We start from the raw sequence: 16,334 nt of genomic DNA on the forward strand, positions 1-16,334 counted from the left end.
CAGAAGGTAAATCGGCAGGACAGTGTCTCCGCTCGACATAGTGTGCTATAGAACCACTGTAAATTGACCTAAGTTACGTCGACTTCAGTTATGTAACTAAAGTAGAATAACTCAGGTCAACTTAGTCTTACTGTAGACCAGCCCTAACTAATTTAACAACCCAAGTCCCATTTTCAGATGTGACTTGAGCACTTAAAAGCTGAAGTCAGTTACATTTAGGCTCCTAAGTACCTGAATCTGTATTAGAAATAGAGCTTAGGTGCATTTGAAATTTTTAACCTTTAATCAGTTTTCCCCTTTTGTTTTTATGCGTATTTCACAGAGCAACAGGGTGCAGAAAACCATGGACCCTCCCCTTTGTCCCTCCCCCCACAAGGAAAATGTGATAATAAAAGCACAAAATTTGCAGGGGGATTAAGTGTCAGGTGCAGATTATGAAACTACTTTTAACAAAACTGACTAGATTTCAAACTGGCTGCATCCTTGGTCCTTTAAGTATAAAGCAATATAATGACTATTTGTCAATGCATTTTTCCACATCCTGTCCAATCAAGGCTTTTGACGTTTAATATTTAATAACTAGCATGAGCTCACACTGCCATTGCTTGAAGTATAATTTAATTATTTGTAGACGGACTCTTTTTAGTATGGCCCTGATGACCCCTCAAAAGGCTGCACTGACATTTCTAGCATCCAACATTTTTATCCACTTTTAAGTTTAAAGTTCACAGGAAAAGGGAAAACTTCAAACTACCAAGTAATACTTCATTTATGAGATACACTCTATGAGAGATTTTTTTTCAACGTATTATGTGAAATTTGTGTTGAAGACATAACACAGAACTACTTTTAAGTGTGATGACATTTCATCATCAGCTGCATATCTGCAGCTTTGAGTTATACATCATAAATCCAGGCTTTGGTATATATGGGGGTGGGCCATGAGAAGTCCACAACCAAACATACCACAATGAGATCACACAACAGTCAGATGTGAACAAGAAAATGTTGTGAACTCTGTATTATTGGTACTTTATTGCAAGGTGCCAAGCCTTTCCAAGCAAATGTCCATCAGAAATACTTCAGAGAGATAGTATACTTACATGCTCTCATTAGGAGAAATACTGTCATTTAGATAAGATCCGTTGCTGTTCTCCATTTCTGCTAGCCTATGGAAAAATTGAAAGACTCAATAAAACCCATAAGTCTCACTGCAGATTTTTCTGGCTATAACTTTCCTGAAAACTTTAAAATATATAACATTTTGGTGACACAGTAGTCAAAATATTAGAGACCCTAAATTTGAAAACCTGGACAAATTTTCACTTGCTGCTAGTTAACAAATGGGATTGCAAGCAGCTGTCACAAGTAACTGCTTATTCATTATGAATGATCTATCTAAATTAATCTCTAAATTACGTACAAATCCTCCTGGCTAAGCAGATTCTGCTATGAAAGAAAGGCCTTAAGATGCCATAGACTCTTCCACAAATTGTTCCATTATTGGTAATGTCATCACCAGAGCTGAAATGACCTGTATGTTTCTAGTTTGTTGAGGACCTTTATTCCCTTTTGAACGCAACATATAATTTAGAAAACATCTAGCTTGATCTGATTTTTTTTTTTCCATTTGAGTATGTATTTTACACAGTATTTACCCCTGAAAATTCCCCTGCTGGGGGAAAAAATCACTTTGCATTGCAGATTTGAGCATTTACCCCAACGTTTGGTTTTTAAGATAAAAGAGTACCTTAAAAGTCTTCTTAAAAGTGGATAAGTGAACTACAGCAGTGGTATATCATCATCCCCCTCCAAAACAGAGAAAGATACCTTTCCAAGTATTTCATAAGCTCAATTATTTCATTTTACAATGTTGGCTAAATGTATCCTTTGAGACTCATGTATTGGTAGCTAGAAGTTTTGGAAGGCTCTGCATTACACAGTTATACCAAGAATTCTAATTAAAATAAAACCCTATGTAAGCAGAACGCATAACTTAATAAAGACCCACACAGAACTTAAAGGCCAGTTTTAACCAAGTATATGCTTTGGATTTACCTATGTTAAGTGGCTCTTATTTACTCACCAATCATTGCATAGTAGTCTGGCATGCAAGTTAATTGGTAGGTGGTTAGCAGTGGTTAGAAGGTGATGTATAGTATCCACTCTAGGTACGTTCAATTATTAAATACCCTTATAATGATTGTTTCTCTTTTGTAGTGTATTTTTTTTAATGGTTGTTTCAAGAAAGATTTGCCTAGTGTCCAGGTGATCTCATACCTGCTAGCATAATGCTCAATGCGTGAATGAGTATCATCATGTGAAAGCTGAGGGGACGAGGCAGGCCTATAAGGCAGAAAACACTGATTAATCACAAATACCCCTTAAAAAGATAAAAATACACTTTGGTATGTCTATGCCCTCATGTTGCCATGGCTCACGGCTTCCATGGTTTATACAGTGTTTAATAAACAGAAAGCTATACTTGCAACCCATGATTTGTGTGCTTCCTTGATCCATCATTCAGAGTAGAATGTTTTGTAGCAGCATACGAAAGAGACTCAGTTCATTTGAACTTGATTTTTTATGATATATAAGCAAGAAGATTAATCTATTCCACGAGAGGTTTCTTTCAGAAGGATGTATAGGTGAACTTCCTTCCCAATTTGCCAGCCTCCTTCATTCACCACGCTATTTCTCCTACTCTCCAGACGCACAGTCCAAACCTTGTAGAAAGTGTTTTATTTCTCTCCTTTCCTGTTTGAGATGTGTTTCTAGTCAAATAGTAGCAAGTCTCATTAAAAAAAAAAGAAAAAAAAAAGAGCTTCAAACCCCTGCATCCATGCCCAATCAGGAAGTTACCTCATGAGATATACAATGTTAAGTGTTGAGCCTAGTCAAAATACTTGTATAGGAGACTGCAAGAATTAGGGCCAGTGTTTTGGTGATGGTCCTCTTCCCACAGTCTCACTACCACCACAGTGTGGTATTAGGGGAACTGTAATGTTGGACCTCCCCAACTTTTGATCATTACAAACTGAACTCCTGTTCACATTTCTGAACTGAAGAATCCCTGTGACTTTTCAAAAGAATAAGTTTGCCTTAGGGCTTTCTACAATTGAAAGTTGTGCCTGTAGCACTAAGTCAATTACAGGGGTGCAGTGTTTTAGTGATAGGGTAATATCAGCATAAAGGTGCCATATACCAGCAGAACTTATTCTCCCTCCCAAATGGAAACAGCTATTCTAATATAAAGCATCTTTATACTGGTATAACAGCATCTACACCACAGGGTTGGACCAGTAATTATACTGTTACAGGTAAACTGGTATAACTTTCTAGAGTAAACAAGGCCTTAGAATCTTAGAAAAAAAAATACACAAGTTGGAATTTGGCTACCTAAAATCCTTAAAAAAAAAAAAAAAGTTTTGGTAGATGAAATGCTTTCACTTATTAGTTTCTAACTGTTATGCAGTGTTACTGGTACAGTCCAAGAGAGACTGTGTTCAACTCCAGAATGGTTGCATTTCAGTGGCAGATGAAACAATTCCTATGCTACAAGTTATAATGGTACGTAGTGCTGTTGTATTAGGGGCGTGATGATCCTACAAAGCATAGGATGATTATACATTTCTGGTCATATTCCGGTTTTTAAAGCAGTTTGCGAAGTGCTTTAGAAAAATAGGCTTCTTCTGAATTCACAGAGCTATATACTGTACATTTAGAAGTCATTATCGTTGATGCTTTTTCTCATAGACTAGAAAAGCTTTTTCTGTGAGATACTTATAGGTCAATTATCATGAATCGCATTTTTCTGAGACAAGGTTTGGCATTGTCAAGCCCACATTTATGAACCATGCTTTTAGATATCACCATGCACAGATCAGTGGATAAATATTCAATGTACTACATTGAAGTATTCAATACTAACTCCCAAAGATATTCTTGGAAGATAGGCAATTAATTGTAACCAGATATCCTGATTTGCATGGAACTCCTCTAAAACTGGAGGTAACCCAGAATAATGTAGATCAGGACACTTTCAAAATCTGTGCTAGTAGGCATTTACTATTAATAATAATATTAAGATTTTGCTATTTAGCGGATATCTCCCAATTTCTATATTCTTGACATTCAGAGCCTGACTGCATCTTCTGATCAGAAATTAAATTGCATCTTTAAAGGAGAGCAGGGAGTGCTTCCTGTGTACCTTGAACTAACATACATAGTGATAATGACATTGAAACTTGAGCATAAATCTGAAATATATATTTTACTATTACAAGAGAGGAAATAGGTCAAAATAATTTCACAAAATAAATAAAAAATAACTGGCATAGTCCAAAATGCTATTATTTCTCATTTTAAGCAATCTCCCCCCTCAAAAAGATTTAATGCATCACAAAGCCTCTGTTTCTGACCACTTTTTCCTTCATGAACTAGTTCTGCTACCAGCTCTATCCCACTCTCCAAAACGTTTTAAAGATTTCTCTGGAAACTCCTGAAATAGGGCTTTGGCTTTTTGTGCATATCACCAAAACAACCCAGCCCAGCCTCGATTCCTTCCTTCCTATTATTATTATTATTATTTTAAGAGAACATTGCAATTTTGTTTAAAGACAGCACAGTATTGGACAACTTGATAAAACTGGCTATGTGGACGTGCCAACTACAGGCAGAAGACACCTAAATGAGTCCATGAGTAAGTTAGATTTAGCAGCTTCATAGAAGTTTATTTCCTTTGGTTCCTTAGCAGAAGTAATCAAGACGTAGTCAGTTTGAATAGCAAATTAATGAATCAGTAGTAAGGCTAAGGGACATGGCAAATGTTTAACAGAGGCAAACATTTTTAAATAAAACAACATTGATAAATTTTTCAAAGCGGTGTCCGCAGTTATAACCCTGAGTCTCCTACTAAAGCCAAGTGAGAGCTGAGTAGCTAAGACATCATGTTATAATGCCTTTACCCTCTGTAGAAAATTAGGTAACGATACCCAGCAACGTGTTTTGAAATTAACTATTCAGCTCCTCAGGTCAAGGGTTCTTGAAAGTAAAGAATCAAGAAAGTGTTTCTTAGTGACAGATTCCCAGTTCAGTACTATCAAGTGATTACAACAGAAATCATAATTACATTATAGAATGTATGAGTTGCCTCTGTAATGCTTGGCAACTACAGAGTATCTGCAAAATATCCACCCCACCCATAAGCAGTCTGAACCAGTGCTAAGAAGCCTCACACTTTAACATATTTTTATAAACAATGCCAGCCCCAAATATCATGATGTCCACCTAATCAGCATATTCTCAGTGCTGTAATGGTATTCCTAGATGATTCACATTTAGGCCAGAGCACTTTGGAGACTGATAGAAAACTGATACTGAATACCCAGAACCAGGGCTCTAGGCCTGGGAGAGAGTTGTCCGATAAGCAGAATGTGGTCAGATAGTTAGTTAAATGCTTTCAGAGTTATGATCTGTACTATTATGATGAAGGATTCCATTCCTAAAATGGGTGAAATAGGGAAATTTGGAAGAATTTCGCTCCTTAAACCTATTTAGCCATGATCTCTATAGTGGTTTCTGATGTATCATGTGTAAGTTAAACTCTTTGATCCAATAATCAAATTTCCTACCGTTGGTATAAAGCTCTTAGTGTAGCATGTCACAAAGTTATTAGTATAAGTAATCTGTGGGCACCATGCCTTAAAAACAAATGTTATACAAGCTTATTTGTGACTATGTTAGACACAGCAACAACATTCTGTATCACCCAAGCTTTTATTTTATGAGTTTTTGATTTTTAACTTTTTCTTGTCAAAGATCTAACTGTGTTTTAAAGAGTCAGTAATCTGGGTCTATGTATTTCGATAGACAGTGTGCTTAAATTACCAATGGGTGCATTTATAGGAGAAACCATTTTACAAACACAATGCACATAACTCCAAAGCCCTCTACTACACTTTAGTTCCAAGCTTTGTTGATATTCTTACTAAGCTGAGTGTTAACCACATGCACTTTGGAATAACATGCAGATTTCTTAGCATCTTAAAATCAGCCTTCTAGAGAAAGAGTGCTCCATCTGTCTTCACGACAATCTATGCTGTGTGTGAAAATTATAAATCAATATTCCAATGTATATATTTTGCTGTTGCTTATTCTAATAATAGTTCATAGTAAGTGACATGTAGGTCACACATTTTAAAGCATATATGCTAACAATAGTAAAAACATTTTTATCTTCCCTAATATTTTATGGTTCTCTCTTCACTGATATTCACCTGTGAGTGAATTAAGAATTAAAAGTAACCTTAATTTACACTAGTCTAAAATTAGCACTGTCATGTGGTAGCAAACGCCAGAGTGACAATTATAAATCTGTCGTTCATGCTGATGCTCCTACTACTACGATAAGATGAAACATGTGCAGAGATGGTGCATGTATGAAAAATCAGTTTACAGCTGAGAAATCTTATTGGTTTTGTTTCTGAAAAGCATATAAAACTTTCCACAGTATTTTTAGAACTCTAAGACCCAACGCCCTATCTCAAGGTCTCCTCAGAATACCTTCTAAAACAAAAGAGACTGTAATAAAATATCCAATGAATTGTTGATTATCATGGGGATGGCGTGGGGAGGGGTTGTGTATGTGTGCATGAGAGTGTAAGTAAAACTTTAAATGATGGTCTTAACTGCAAGACCACTGTCATCTCTGAAATTTTTGAAAAACTGTAACTTTCAGTGTATATCATCTGAAATACATTTAGTTTACAATCAAGGAGTCTGCTCTTATTCAGAAATGACACACTCTCAGAAGCATTAGTAGGACTGTGCACCAAAATCCCTATTAATCAGATGAGAATACACCCTCCGGAGAGAGTATACGGTATACATTTCACGATGCCTGGGAAACCCTGGTGTTATCCCATTCTACCGATCTGGAATAAAAATTATTCTCTCAGAAAGGCTATCAAGAAAAAAAAAACAAAGAAGGAAATGAACATATGTAAAAACTAAACAAAAACAAAACAAAGAAGTGAGGGAACGCAGCTGCAGCAGCACACTTCAGCAAAAGTACTCACGCAGAATCTACTGGCCAGAAGTTGATCAGAGTAACAGGACTGCAAGACAAAAAATGAGGAGGTGAAGAGAGGGAGGCAGAAAAACTCAGCAGCAAAATAATTACAGAAAGATTAAAAAAAACACAACAACTGAAAAACAGAAAATCCAACAGACCAACGTGAATGACCATGAAAAGCATCTAACCAAAAGCTGGGAAATAAAATCAAAATATTAATTAAAAGAAAAAGAGAGATAACAAGCTGTTGTGCAACTGCCATTAAACAGCTAATTATTATAAACTTGTGGTAAAGTTAAAAGAAGGTAAGGCCACTCATTGATCCATGAGCAGCATCGCTGGTTTTTTTTGGTTGCTTGTTTTTAAATACAATGAGTTTAAGTCATTTTGTGTGACCACATCCATGGGTAGAGAAAAGAGAAAGCTAGGCTGTGGCAATCAAATTAAAAAATAAACAAAAGACCTCACTAAAGAGATAGCACCTTTTGGAAGAAAGTCAAAATGTAATGCTAAGATTGCTAGTTTCCAAATTACCTTATCCATTTTAAGGCCTTACAAGAAAATCAAAGCAGTAGGAGGTATTTTTCTTTTGCTAATTGAAGTTTAAAAGTCTTGTAAGGATAGGTGAAAAAAGTTGAAGGAAATGGCAATTGAAATGTCAGCTTGTGTTTTCCTTTCAGCCATAGTAAACAAAAATGAAAGAAATAAAAAGAGGCTTTACTCATTAAGGAAGTGAAGGGAGTTGGTGCCAGCTGGGAGCTCGAGGAGCATATCAAATGATATACTACTTATTTGCTTTAGCGCTAGCTACTCACGTTTCCATGTTGTCTCCCTCCAAGACAGTTTGCACAGGCAGATAGCCCATTCTTGGGTGCTTTGCAAAATACCGTTTTGTTCGGAATTTGTTTTTCAGTACCTTGGCAAAGTCGCGGACATCTTCTCCTGAAGTTGTCTGAAAGCAACATCACAATGAAATCACCCTCTAATTATTATTGTCGCTGATCATCTTTTCTTCTGCTAGATCATTTGACATAGTACATGAGAACACAGCACAGAGGCACCTAATGATTTGACCTTTGGAACATCAAAAACTGCATACACTTATCATTGTAGATATAAAGTATTTCCCAAACAATGTGAGGTATGTTACTATTTGCCAAATATATAAAACCAACCAAGTTCTAGTCTTTGAACTCCCGTGTTCTGTGATAATAGGCTTGTCCCTCTTCTCAAGGGATCTGAGGCAGACAATCAATCAGAAGATGAAATCCCACAGTTTCTGTTTTGCCTTGATACCGAGCAGGCAAAGGCTTTGACTGGGCATGGCTCAAATATTAAAATAGTTGAAAAACAGGATATGCAGCAAGTGTGAGACCTGGCAATGACTTCCTGATACGCCAGCATTCTGAGTCTTCACACTCTCAATGAGCACCTTTTGTTTACTATTTCAGTGACTGCAGAGTCTATGAAAGTTGTCACAATCTTCCCAAAAGAGTTTTCCTTATTCAGCCTTCTCTGCCCTCACTGTTTTATTTTTCTTTACATAAAAAGGAGGGTAGAGTTGTGAAAAACTCTGGGATGGGCTGTTTCTCCTTTTGCTTGTTCAACTCAGAGTTAGTAGGCATTTAGAACAACTTTGGGCCCAAGCATAGCCTACTCAAACTGCTCTAACCCTTTGCCTGAACTTAGGTCCCTCTCTCCCATCTAAGCCACCTAAAAGTACAAAAGAAGAAACAGCAAATTAAGCCAAGCCCAAAAGAAATCAAAACAAGTCTACCAGAGAGACTTAAAAGGGAGGAACTAGGGACCTTCTCTTCTCGTAAGTCTGATAAAGTATCAGATGACCCTTCTCTGATGAATTTTAATGGAGGACTTGAGTTACTTTTTAAAATCTGTACCCAAGTTCTTACACCTCACGGAGGAACTAGGTTCTGCAATACTGCAATCCTACAATAAATTAATTTCTTTCCTGACTCACATAAGGATGGTCCTTCCCGGTATGTCTAATTTGGCAGAAAGAAATGAGGTAAAGTTAGTTTGCTTTTAGTTGTATAATAAGAAATATGCCTCCTATTGAGAGAGGAATGAGTTGCTAGGTTCTAGCCTTTAAACTGTCACAATGCTGCTGGTTTTTGCCTGTCCCTATCCTTTGAAACTGGGTTGAAAATGCCCTCATTAAGACTAACAAAAGCACTTCTCTACTGAAGCTGCTCTTCTGCATGGGGTGGAAAAGAATTCTCCCTTTCTTTTGAGGTCAGTCCATCCTGTGGAAAAACTCGATGTGATTCCTGCCTGGCAGACTAGGAAAGTAGTTGAGTAGTATCTCAACCTCCAGTTTTTTTTCAACAAAAGTATCTTTGTTGGTGAGTGGAAGCCAAACCATCACTTTGCCAATTTCTGTAGCTGGTACAGAAATCCTCAGGCAACAGATATTCTTAGTTTAGTTCTACACTAAAAAAAAAAAAAAAAAAAATCAAGGAATTGCCTTGCCTTTATTCTGACTCAACCCTCTTGAGGAAAGGAGAAGCTGTTGCATTGTTTGGACCTGGTAGGAATTCTCAAGTTCTTCTTGAATAGGACTAAAAATCACAGATTCTTGTTTGATATGTGGAAAATCCACCACACACTCCACTGTTAGTTGGACACATTCAGGTATTTTGGAAGCTTACAACAAAGAAGGCAGTCTTGGCCGACTGACAGTTAAATTGTCTATAAGGGTGACGGCTTTCTCTTGGGCTGAGACAGCAAATACTTTGGTGCTTAAAATCTTGTAGAGGGGGCCACTGTAACTCTTTTTGTTCATTTTCAAATCATTACATTCTAGACACTGAGGACTCAGTGATACAGTACTTAGAGGGTTATTTTTCAGTTAAAAAAAAATAGCTCAGAGACTTTTGGCACTACCTGCTCACATTTTTTCCAGTTTAATCCTCTCCTAAGTCAGCTCACTGCTGGTTCAGCTATGCACAACTAATTAGTATGGATTGCTGGAGCTCAGAAATAAAGAAGATTTTTACTATCTGTGAAATGGGTTCTTAAGACTGAGCTCAGCAATCTGCATGCACTCTGGGTTTTCTGTTTTTCATTATTTTGCCTGTTATTAATTTGAATTTCTTATATTTCTATGGAAAAGTGTACCGGGTCCTATAATAGACTCAAAGGAGTGATACTGTGAGTGGGAGACTCTTATTCTTATTGTTTCATTTACCTTCAAATCACTTGAGGGACAGAAATTCCCATTAGTTAGAGCTCTGTTGCCAAAACGCATCATTCAGGTAAAAAATGGTGGTAGCAGAGGTGTTACTCTGTGTACAGTATACATTTTTCATGAAGTCTTTGCTTCATTTGCTAGGACAATAAAGGTGGCAAGAAGAAACAATAACCTATAACTACAGTTGTGAGGAATGCACAAATGTGCTCTATGAATCTGAAGATTACAGTTTTTCTAGCAATGCTTACAGTAGAATAATCATTTCAGATTTGTCTGAGCTGTTCTAGACTTTCCCTCTGAAATGAGCAACAGTTCAACACATCATCATTTCCAGTAATCTCAGTCAATGAAGAAAGGGCAGGAAAGGATAAAGCATATGGAGAGTTTTGGTGAAAAGCTGTCAGAAGCAAATGTATTGTACTTGCAGAGATTCACTCCAGGCAGTGCCATATCCTCCAATACACAGTGAACTGAATGTTTTAGAAGGTATTATGCATGTCATAAATAAAATAATGGTTGAAGTCCAAAACAAATAATGCTGCAATGAAAATATATCATAAAAATGGACAGAAACTTTATTCTTGCCACATCATAACATCTTAGGGTATATATTTTCCTCTTGTTTTTTGTTGTTGTTTTGTTTTTTAACTCCCCATTCATTGAGACAAGCTTACAACCCTTACTGTACCTTCCACATGTCCCTTAATCTGCATACAAATTAGATACAAACATTTTTAGTTTCCTAGTTGGCTATGTATTATTTTGATGGTTTTATTTTAAACAATTACATTTGACTAGTAGGCAAAAATACAGGATCTTGTGATCAGTGCTAAACCACATTATAAACTGGAAGCCAGATTGTGAGATGCATCAAAACTGCACAAAATGCAGGTTGCTGGGTCTGCAAACATGGCTTAAAACTCAGTATAGTGGTAGTCCTTCTGCACCACATAAGAGCGCTCTGATTTACACACAACTACAATGGACCCATGGAGCCAAAAATACAGTTGAGAAGTGGTGTGGTACAGGATGATCTTACCTCTTCCACATTTTCCTCTTACAGGGGAAGGTAAAGAGCTGCCTTGTCTGCTCTATGCCATGGGAGAATCATCTTTACATGAATAATCCTCCCTGGACCAGTTAAAGAGGGTTTAGGGCCAGATAACATGAATGGTGAAGCACAAAGCACAGGCATTGCACTGGAAAAATCTGGCTCTTGGTCTCCAGATGTGAAAATCCAGTTTGCTATTCTTAAGTACCTCCTAGATCTTTACATATCACTATTTCATCTTACAACAAAACACCACCACTAGTATGCTGAGAATAATTTTGCATCTGAAGAGACAGTCATGACCAAACCAACATTTGACACCATCTGTCAAAACAGCTATCACATTAAACTAATTCTATTAGTGACTGCTCTTTCAGTACAGAGCTTATTACATGCTTATAGTACACTGGAAAAAAGAATGGGGGTGCTGCCTTGGGAGAGCCCTCATTGATATACTGTGAGTTGATTCCCCCCCCGGATACAAATAGATTTTTCAAGAATCCTAGTCTTACCGTAGAATATATAAAATCAATTATTTAACACTGAGCACAGAATCAATTAGCATATAATGAATGATTTTGATATAGCGTTGTATAAACAATGAAAGGCAGTAAACCTTAACTCCCAGTTACTTCAAACCATTACTGCTATTCCTCACTGTGCATTTCAAAATGCTAGGCTGTAAAGACAGGGGTGTATAAAAGGTGACTTAATTACCGAAAGAAGTCCTGCACAAATGCTCTGTTAGCTTGCACATAGCAACTGAAGCTTATTACTTCTACATAATAATCAACATTAAGCATCACTGAGGCAGATACCTACCGGTGTGCAGTATTCCACCATTGGATAGTGCATTTTATGGCCTTTTGCCACTCGGCCAGAAAAGAAACAGCTTTGGCAGATGTCATAGTTAAAGTGCTTTAAGCTTCTGTACCTGATGGAGGGAGGAAAAAATTGCCTTTAGAGCTTCATAGCGTATCATAATTGAATTTTGTTTCAATTTGTAAAGTAGTTTCCTTTGCTAATAGCTCCTTTCCCCCCAAGATAGCCTTGGCTGTACACAATGCACTGTACAGTAAGCATAGTAAAATGTTTGCTATTGGCCCTATATGGCAAACAATTTGAAGCAAGGTGATTATAAAATTACGTATACATTTGCAAAAAGCAGAATCACAAAAATTATAGTAATTACAGGATAATGCTGGGAAAGCACATATGCCAAAGGAAAACCGAACCAATGTCTTTAAAAAAATATACAAAATGTACCCGCACATTTCTGATAAGCTGAAATTAATGTCAGTTATTTTTATCCCTCCTACCCTTCCTGTCATCAAACCTCCTAACCAAATAAATTCAACTAAAAATGCCCCTCAAATAACCCCAGGAAGCTCTGTTGCATTCTGCACATTAAATAGCAATATGTTTGAGTTCTGTCTAGTTTCTTTATTATTATAGCTTGCACGTATGAAGAGCCTTCAAATTAAAGGATCTCAATGCACATTTACAAACATCCGTTTAGCCTCAACACCTATTATTTCTGTTATATTGCAGTGTGGGAAGGAGCCAGGAACACAAAGTCTGTGTTGTTTTAAGAGGTTCATTAGCAATAATTTCAAGTGAGAGAGTTAACAGCACTGTTTCTAGATGTTGTCAGTCTCACAGTTATTAACTCTCTCAATGCCTTCCAACACAATGTGTATTTTGAAGAAGTGAAAACTGAGGCGCACACACACTATCTAAGCATAATTTACATACCACAGTAATAGATGCCCTGGAAATACTTGAGATATACTAGAGAGATATACTATAGATTAGATTTGATGCACACATGTAGCCAAGATCTGCTCACTCCCAGTCCAGTGCCTTAACCAGAAGGCTATCCAGTCCCCTGACAGCCCTTGCTCACAACAATAGCACCCTTTGACTTTGTTTGAATAATTATGGAGACAAAGTTAAGTAAATAGGCATTTTATTATATTGCATTTGGGAATAGGAAAGTATAGAAAACTTTCTAGATGTAGTAAACTACTCGCAAGCTCATCCCCTCAGTCAATAAAGTTTACCATCTCCAAGTTGAAATATGCATTGGGAGTAAAGGCACGAGGAGATTAATTCAGATAGCAAGGGAACTGATACAATGATAAAAAACCAGGGATTTAAAAAAGCACTTCCTCCAGCTACCAGGGGGAAAAGTGAGAAGAAAGTGAGACACCTTCCCACTGCATCTCCACCTAAAGTCATCATTCAAACCCTCAAATGTAGAGTGAAATGACGACATCTTTATATGAATGCTGCCTGCCCTCTGTTGAATATCTGGGCTTTAGAAATAGCATTATAAAAAGCTCTTTGTAAACAGCACGATACCCAGAAGTATAAATATCAATGGTAAAAAAGACCATAATGAATAAAAAACACACAAACCATACAAAGCAGCTATTAGGAAACAAAGTGATAAAACGAGTCTAAGCATAATTGAAAGCGAGCATTTACTTAGCAGTTAAGTGGATTCTGAACAGGCATACCAATACATAGCCATTTTACAACACAGTGGTTTTATTCATTGCTATAGTAACCACGGGGTTCATCCAGATATTTAAATCCATTGGCAACATTTCAGAATCAAGAACTTCTGATTATTGTTAAATAAGAGATGTTTACAGAAGATAGGCTGAGTAGATTCTGTCGAAGGCAAGGCAACGATCATAATATAACAGTATTTCTACCACCAATTAAACTCTCTTTCTCCGAAAAATATATAAATAGCCCTGGATTTTTGTACTTCTGTAATTTTTTTTCTGTTCATTTGCATGCTTTTATATCATCATGGAAAGCAATTCATTAGGATCCAATCCAGAAAACATAATCATGTTTACAGAATAGATGGAATATAAAGTAAATTCTATAGTTACTAGGACAATCCACCAGTCCTTTGGTAGGGGAGGAGCAGGACTGACAGGAAAAGAAGCATTTGATTTGAATTGTCTCCCCCCACTCAATACTGTTGTGCTCAATTCATGGATATAGTTCTCCCTGTAGGATAGCAGTACTTGCTTTTTTGTTTATTTTTTATATTTGCTAAATCAAAGGAATAAAAACAGAAACATTTTCTTCTGGGTAAGAGTTATACATCTTAGCATGCTAAGCAGCTGTAAGTATTGTAGCAGAAGGGGTATTATTTTGTACCTGAATCCAATAATGGGACACTCCTTACAGATGTTACACTTAGCTTGGTGTTTGGCAGTTTCAGCAGCAGCCACCCTGTGCAACACTGGCAGCCATACCATGGACTGTGGTTCCAGCCTCATCCAATCCAAGAACAGGGCTGCTTCAATTTCTGGCTTGTTATTGGCCTGTGAGAAAGGGTGAATAAAGACAAGGACTTAGCAAAGAACAGCGTCCTGATGACTTCCTGTCCAACCCACCAGCTTCCTGCCTCCTCACCCCTTACCTCGTCACTGAGCCTTCAATCTTGGACAACTCTCCCATGCACCAACCCTAAATGCCACTTCCAGGATCTTCTTCTCAAGAGGCACTGCTCAGTTTCCTGAATAATGTGTTACCTCATTCTGAACTCCACTTCATTCCCTTTAACATCTCTAACATTTCTGTGGCACATTTATGAGCTCCAACCCATTGACATCTCTGTGCTCTCATCACTCTTCTCGTCTCCTTTACCGGCTATATATAGAGGATTCTCTGAGCTCCACTCATTCTTCCATCTGTGCCTCTTTTGTCCCTTTCTCCCATCACATCATGCTTCCTAATGACCCCTAGCATTGGCTCATACCCAACATCCTCTTCCTCCATTCCTAGACCTGTGCCACTGATCTCCACTGGAGAAAATCCAAGGACCACATGATCTTCCTCCACTCCAGATCTGTCCACTTCTCCTTCAGTACTGCCATCTTCTTGGCTAAACAACTCTTCTTCTCTCTCACTGAGCCCTAGATTAAAAACCCTATAGCTTAATCACTACCTTTCAGTACCTCTCTAAGTCCCTTTTCTCCACCATGAACACTTTCTTCGCTTCCCAGCATCTGATTTCCTCAAATTCCCTATATTCTCTCTCAACTCCTGACACAAATTCGGAGATCACTTCTCTATATCCAAACACCTCCACCTATTCACTTGACCCCATTGCTAGACAAATCTTGGAGTCCATAATCCATTCATATCTTTCTTGACCTCTCTGCCACTTCAGGTCCTAGTCCAGCAAAGCATTAAAATATGTGCTTAACGTTAAGCAAAAGTAGTCCCATCAAATTGAGTACTTAAGTAGGTAACTAGATCAGGGCCTATGACAACACAGAACATCTATTTCATGACACTATCCTCTCCTGGTTCTTTTCATATCTTTCCAATATTTCTTCATTCTTTTTTCCCCCATTCCTCTTTTGCAGAAGTCTCATAGGTCCCTTGGATGTCTCTCTTCCTTTCACATCTTATCTGCTTACATGATTCTAACTACCATCTCTTACAGTGATTACTCATACATCTAATTCTGCACTCTTTCCCCATCTTCCTGCATGGAGACCTGCAATCTAGTTTGTCTTTCTGACATTGCTTGGATATTTTGCCAACAATTTAAGTTTACCACAGTTAAATCTGAGTTTCTTATTTTTTCACCATTAGGAATTTATTTTTTTATTTTTTTCTCCTTCCCTTGTCTGCTTTCCCCATTCTTAATAGCTATCGACAAAATTACCATCTTCTTTGTCTCACAGGCTTGCAACATGAGAATCATCTTTGACTGCCCCTTCTCAAGTTTCCTGTATGTCCAGCACATACTCACATTTTGTGATTTCTTCCTCAACAGCATTTTGAATGTTCAGCCCCATTTTTTAAGACAGGGATAGTCAAAAGGTGGACCAGGGGACAAATGCGGACCACCGGACACTTTTGAATGGACCGCAAAATCTTTTTATTTCTTTATTATCATTGTTGTTATTTCTGTATTTTCTTCTTTGGAGTTTGGACCTTGACTATACCTTGACCAA

General features: G+C 37.4%; 1 protein-coding gene across 18 annotated transcripts in view; it reads right to left on the reverse strand.

The window, feature by feature from the left end:
* DMD (dystrophin) overlaps positions 1-16,334 on the reverse strand; it is a 2,122,534-nt gene that overhangs the window by 32,767 nt on the left and 2,073,433 nt on the right. For 12 of the 18 annotated variants that reach the window (XM_075132091.1, XM_048863654.2, XM_048863638.2 and 9 more), the window contains 6 exons: positions 14,521-14,687; positions 12,160-12,271; positions 7,891-8,027; positions 7,080-7,118; positions 2,281-2,346; positions 1,104-1,169 (listed from right to left, as the gene is read on the reverse strand). In XM_075132091.1, coding sequence (XP_074988192.1) covers positions 1,104-1,169; positions 2,281-2,346; positions 7,080-7,118; positions 7,891-8,027; positions 12,160-12,271; positions 14,521-14,687 — 587 coding nt within the window. The remainder of the gene's footprint in view (positions 1-1,103; positions 1,170-2,280; positions 2,347-7,079; positions 7,119-7,890; positions 8,028-12,159; positions 12,272-14,520; positions 14,688-16,334) is intronic. The other 6 variants (XM_048863629.2, XM_048863761.2, XM_048863779.2 and 3 more) reach the window with 3 other exon arrangements.

This window comes from Caretta caretta, chromosome 1 (genome assembly GCF_965140235.1).
Source record: "Caretta caretta isolate rCarCar2 chromosome 1, rCarCar1.hap1, whole genome shotgun sequence".
Lineage (NCBI taxonomy): Eukaryota > Metazoa > Chordata > Testudines > Cheloniidae > Caretta > Caretta caretta.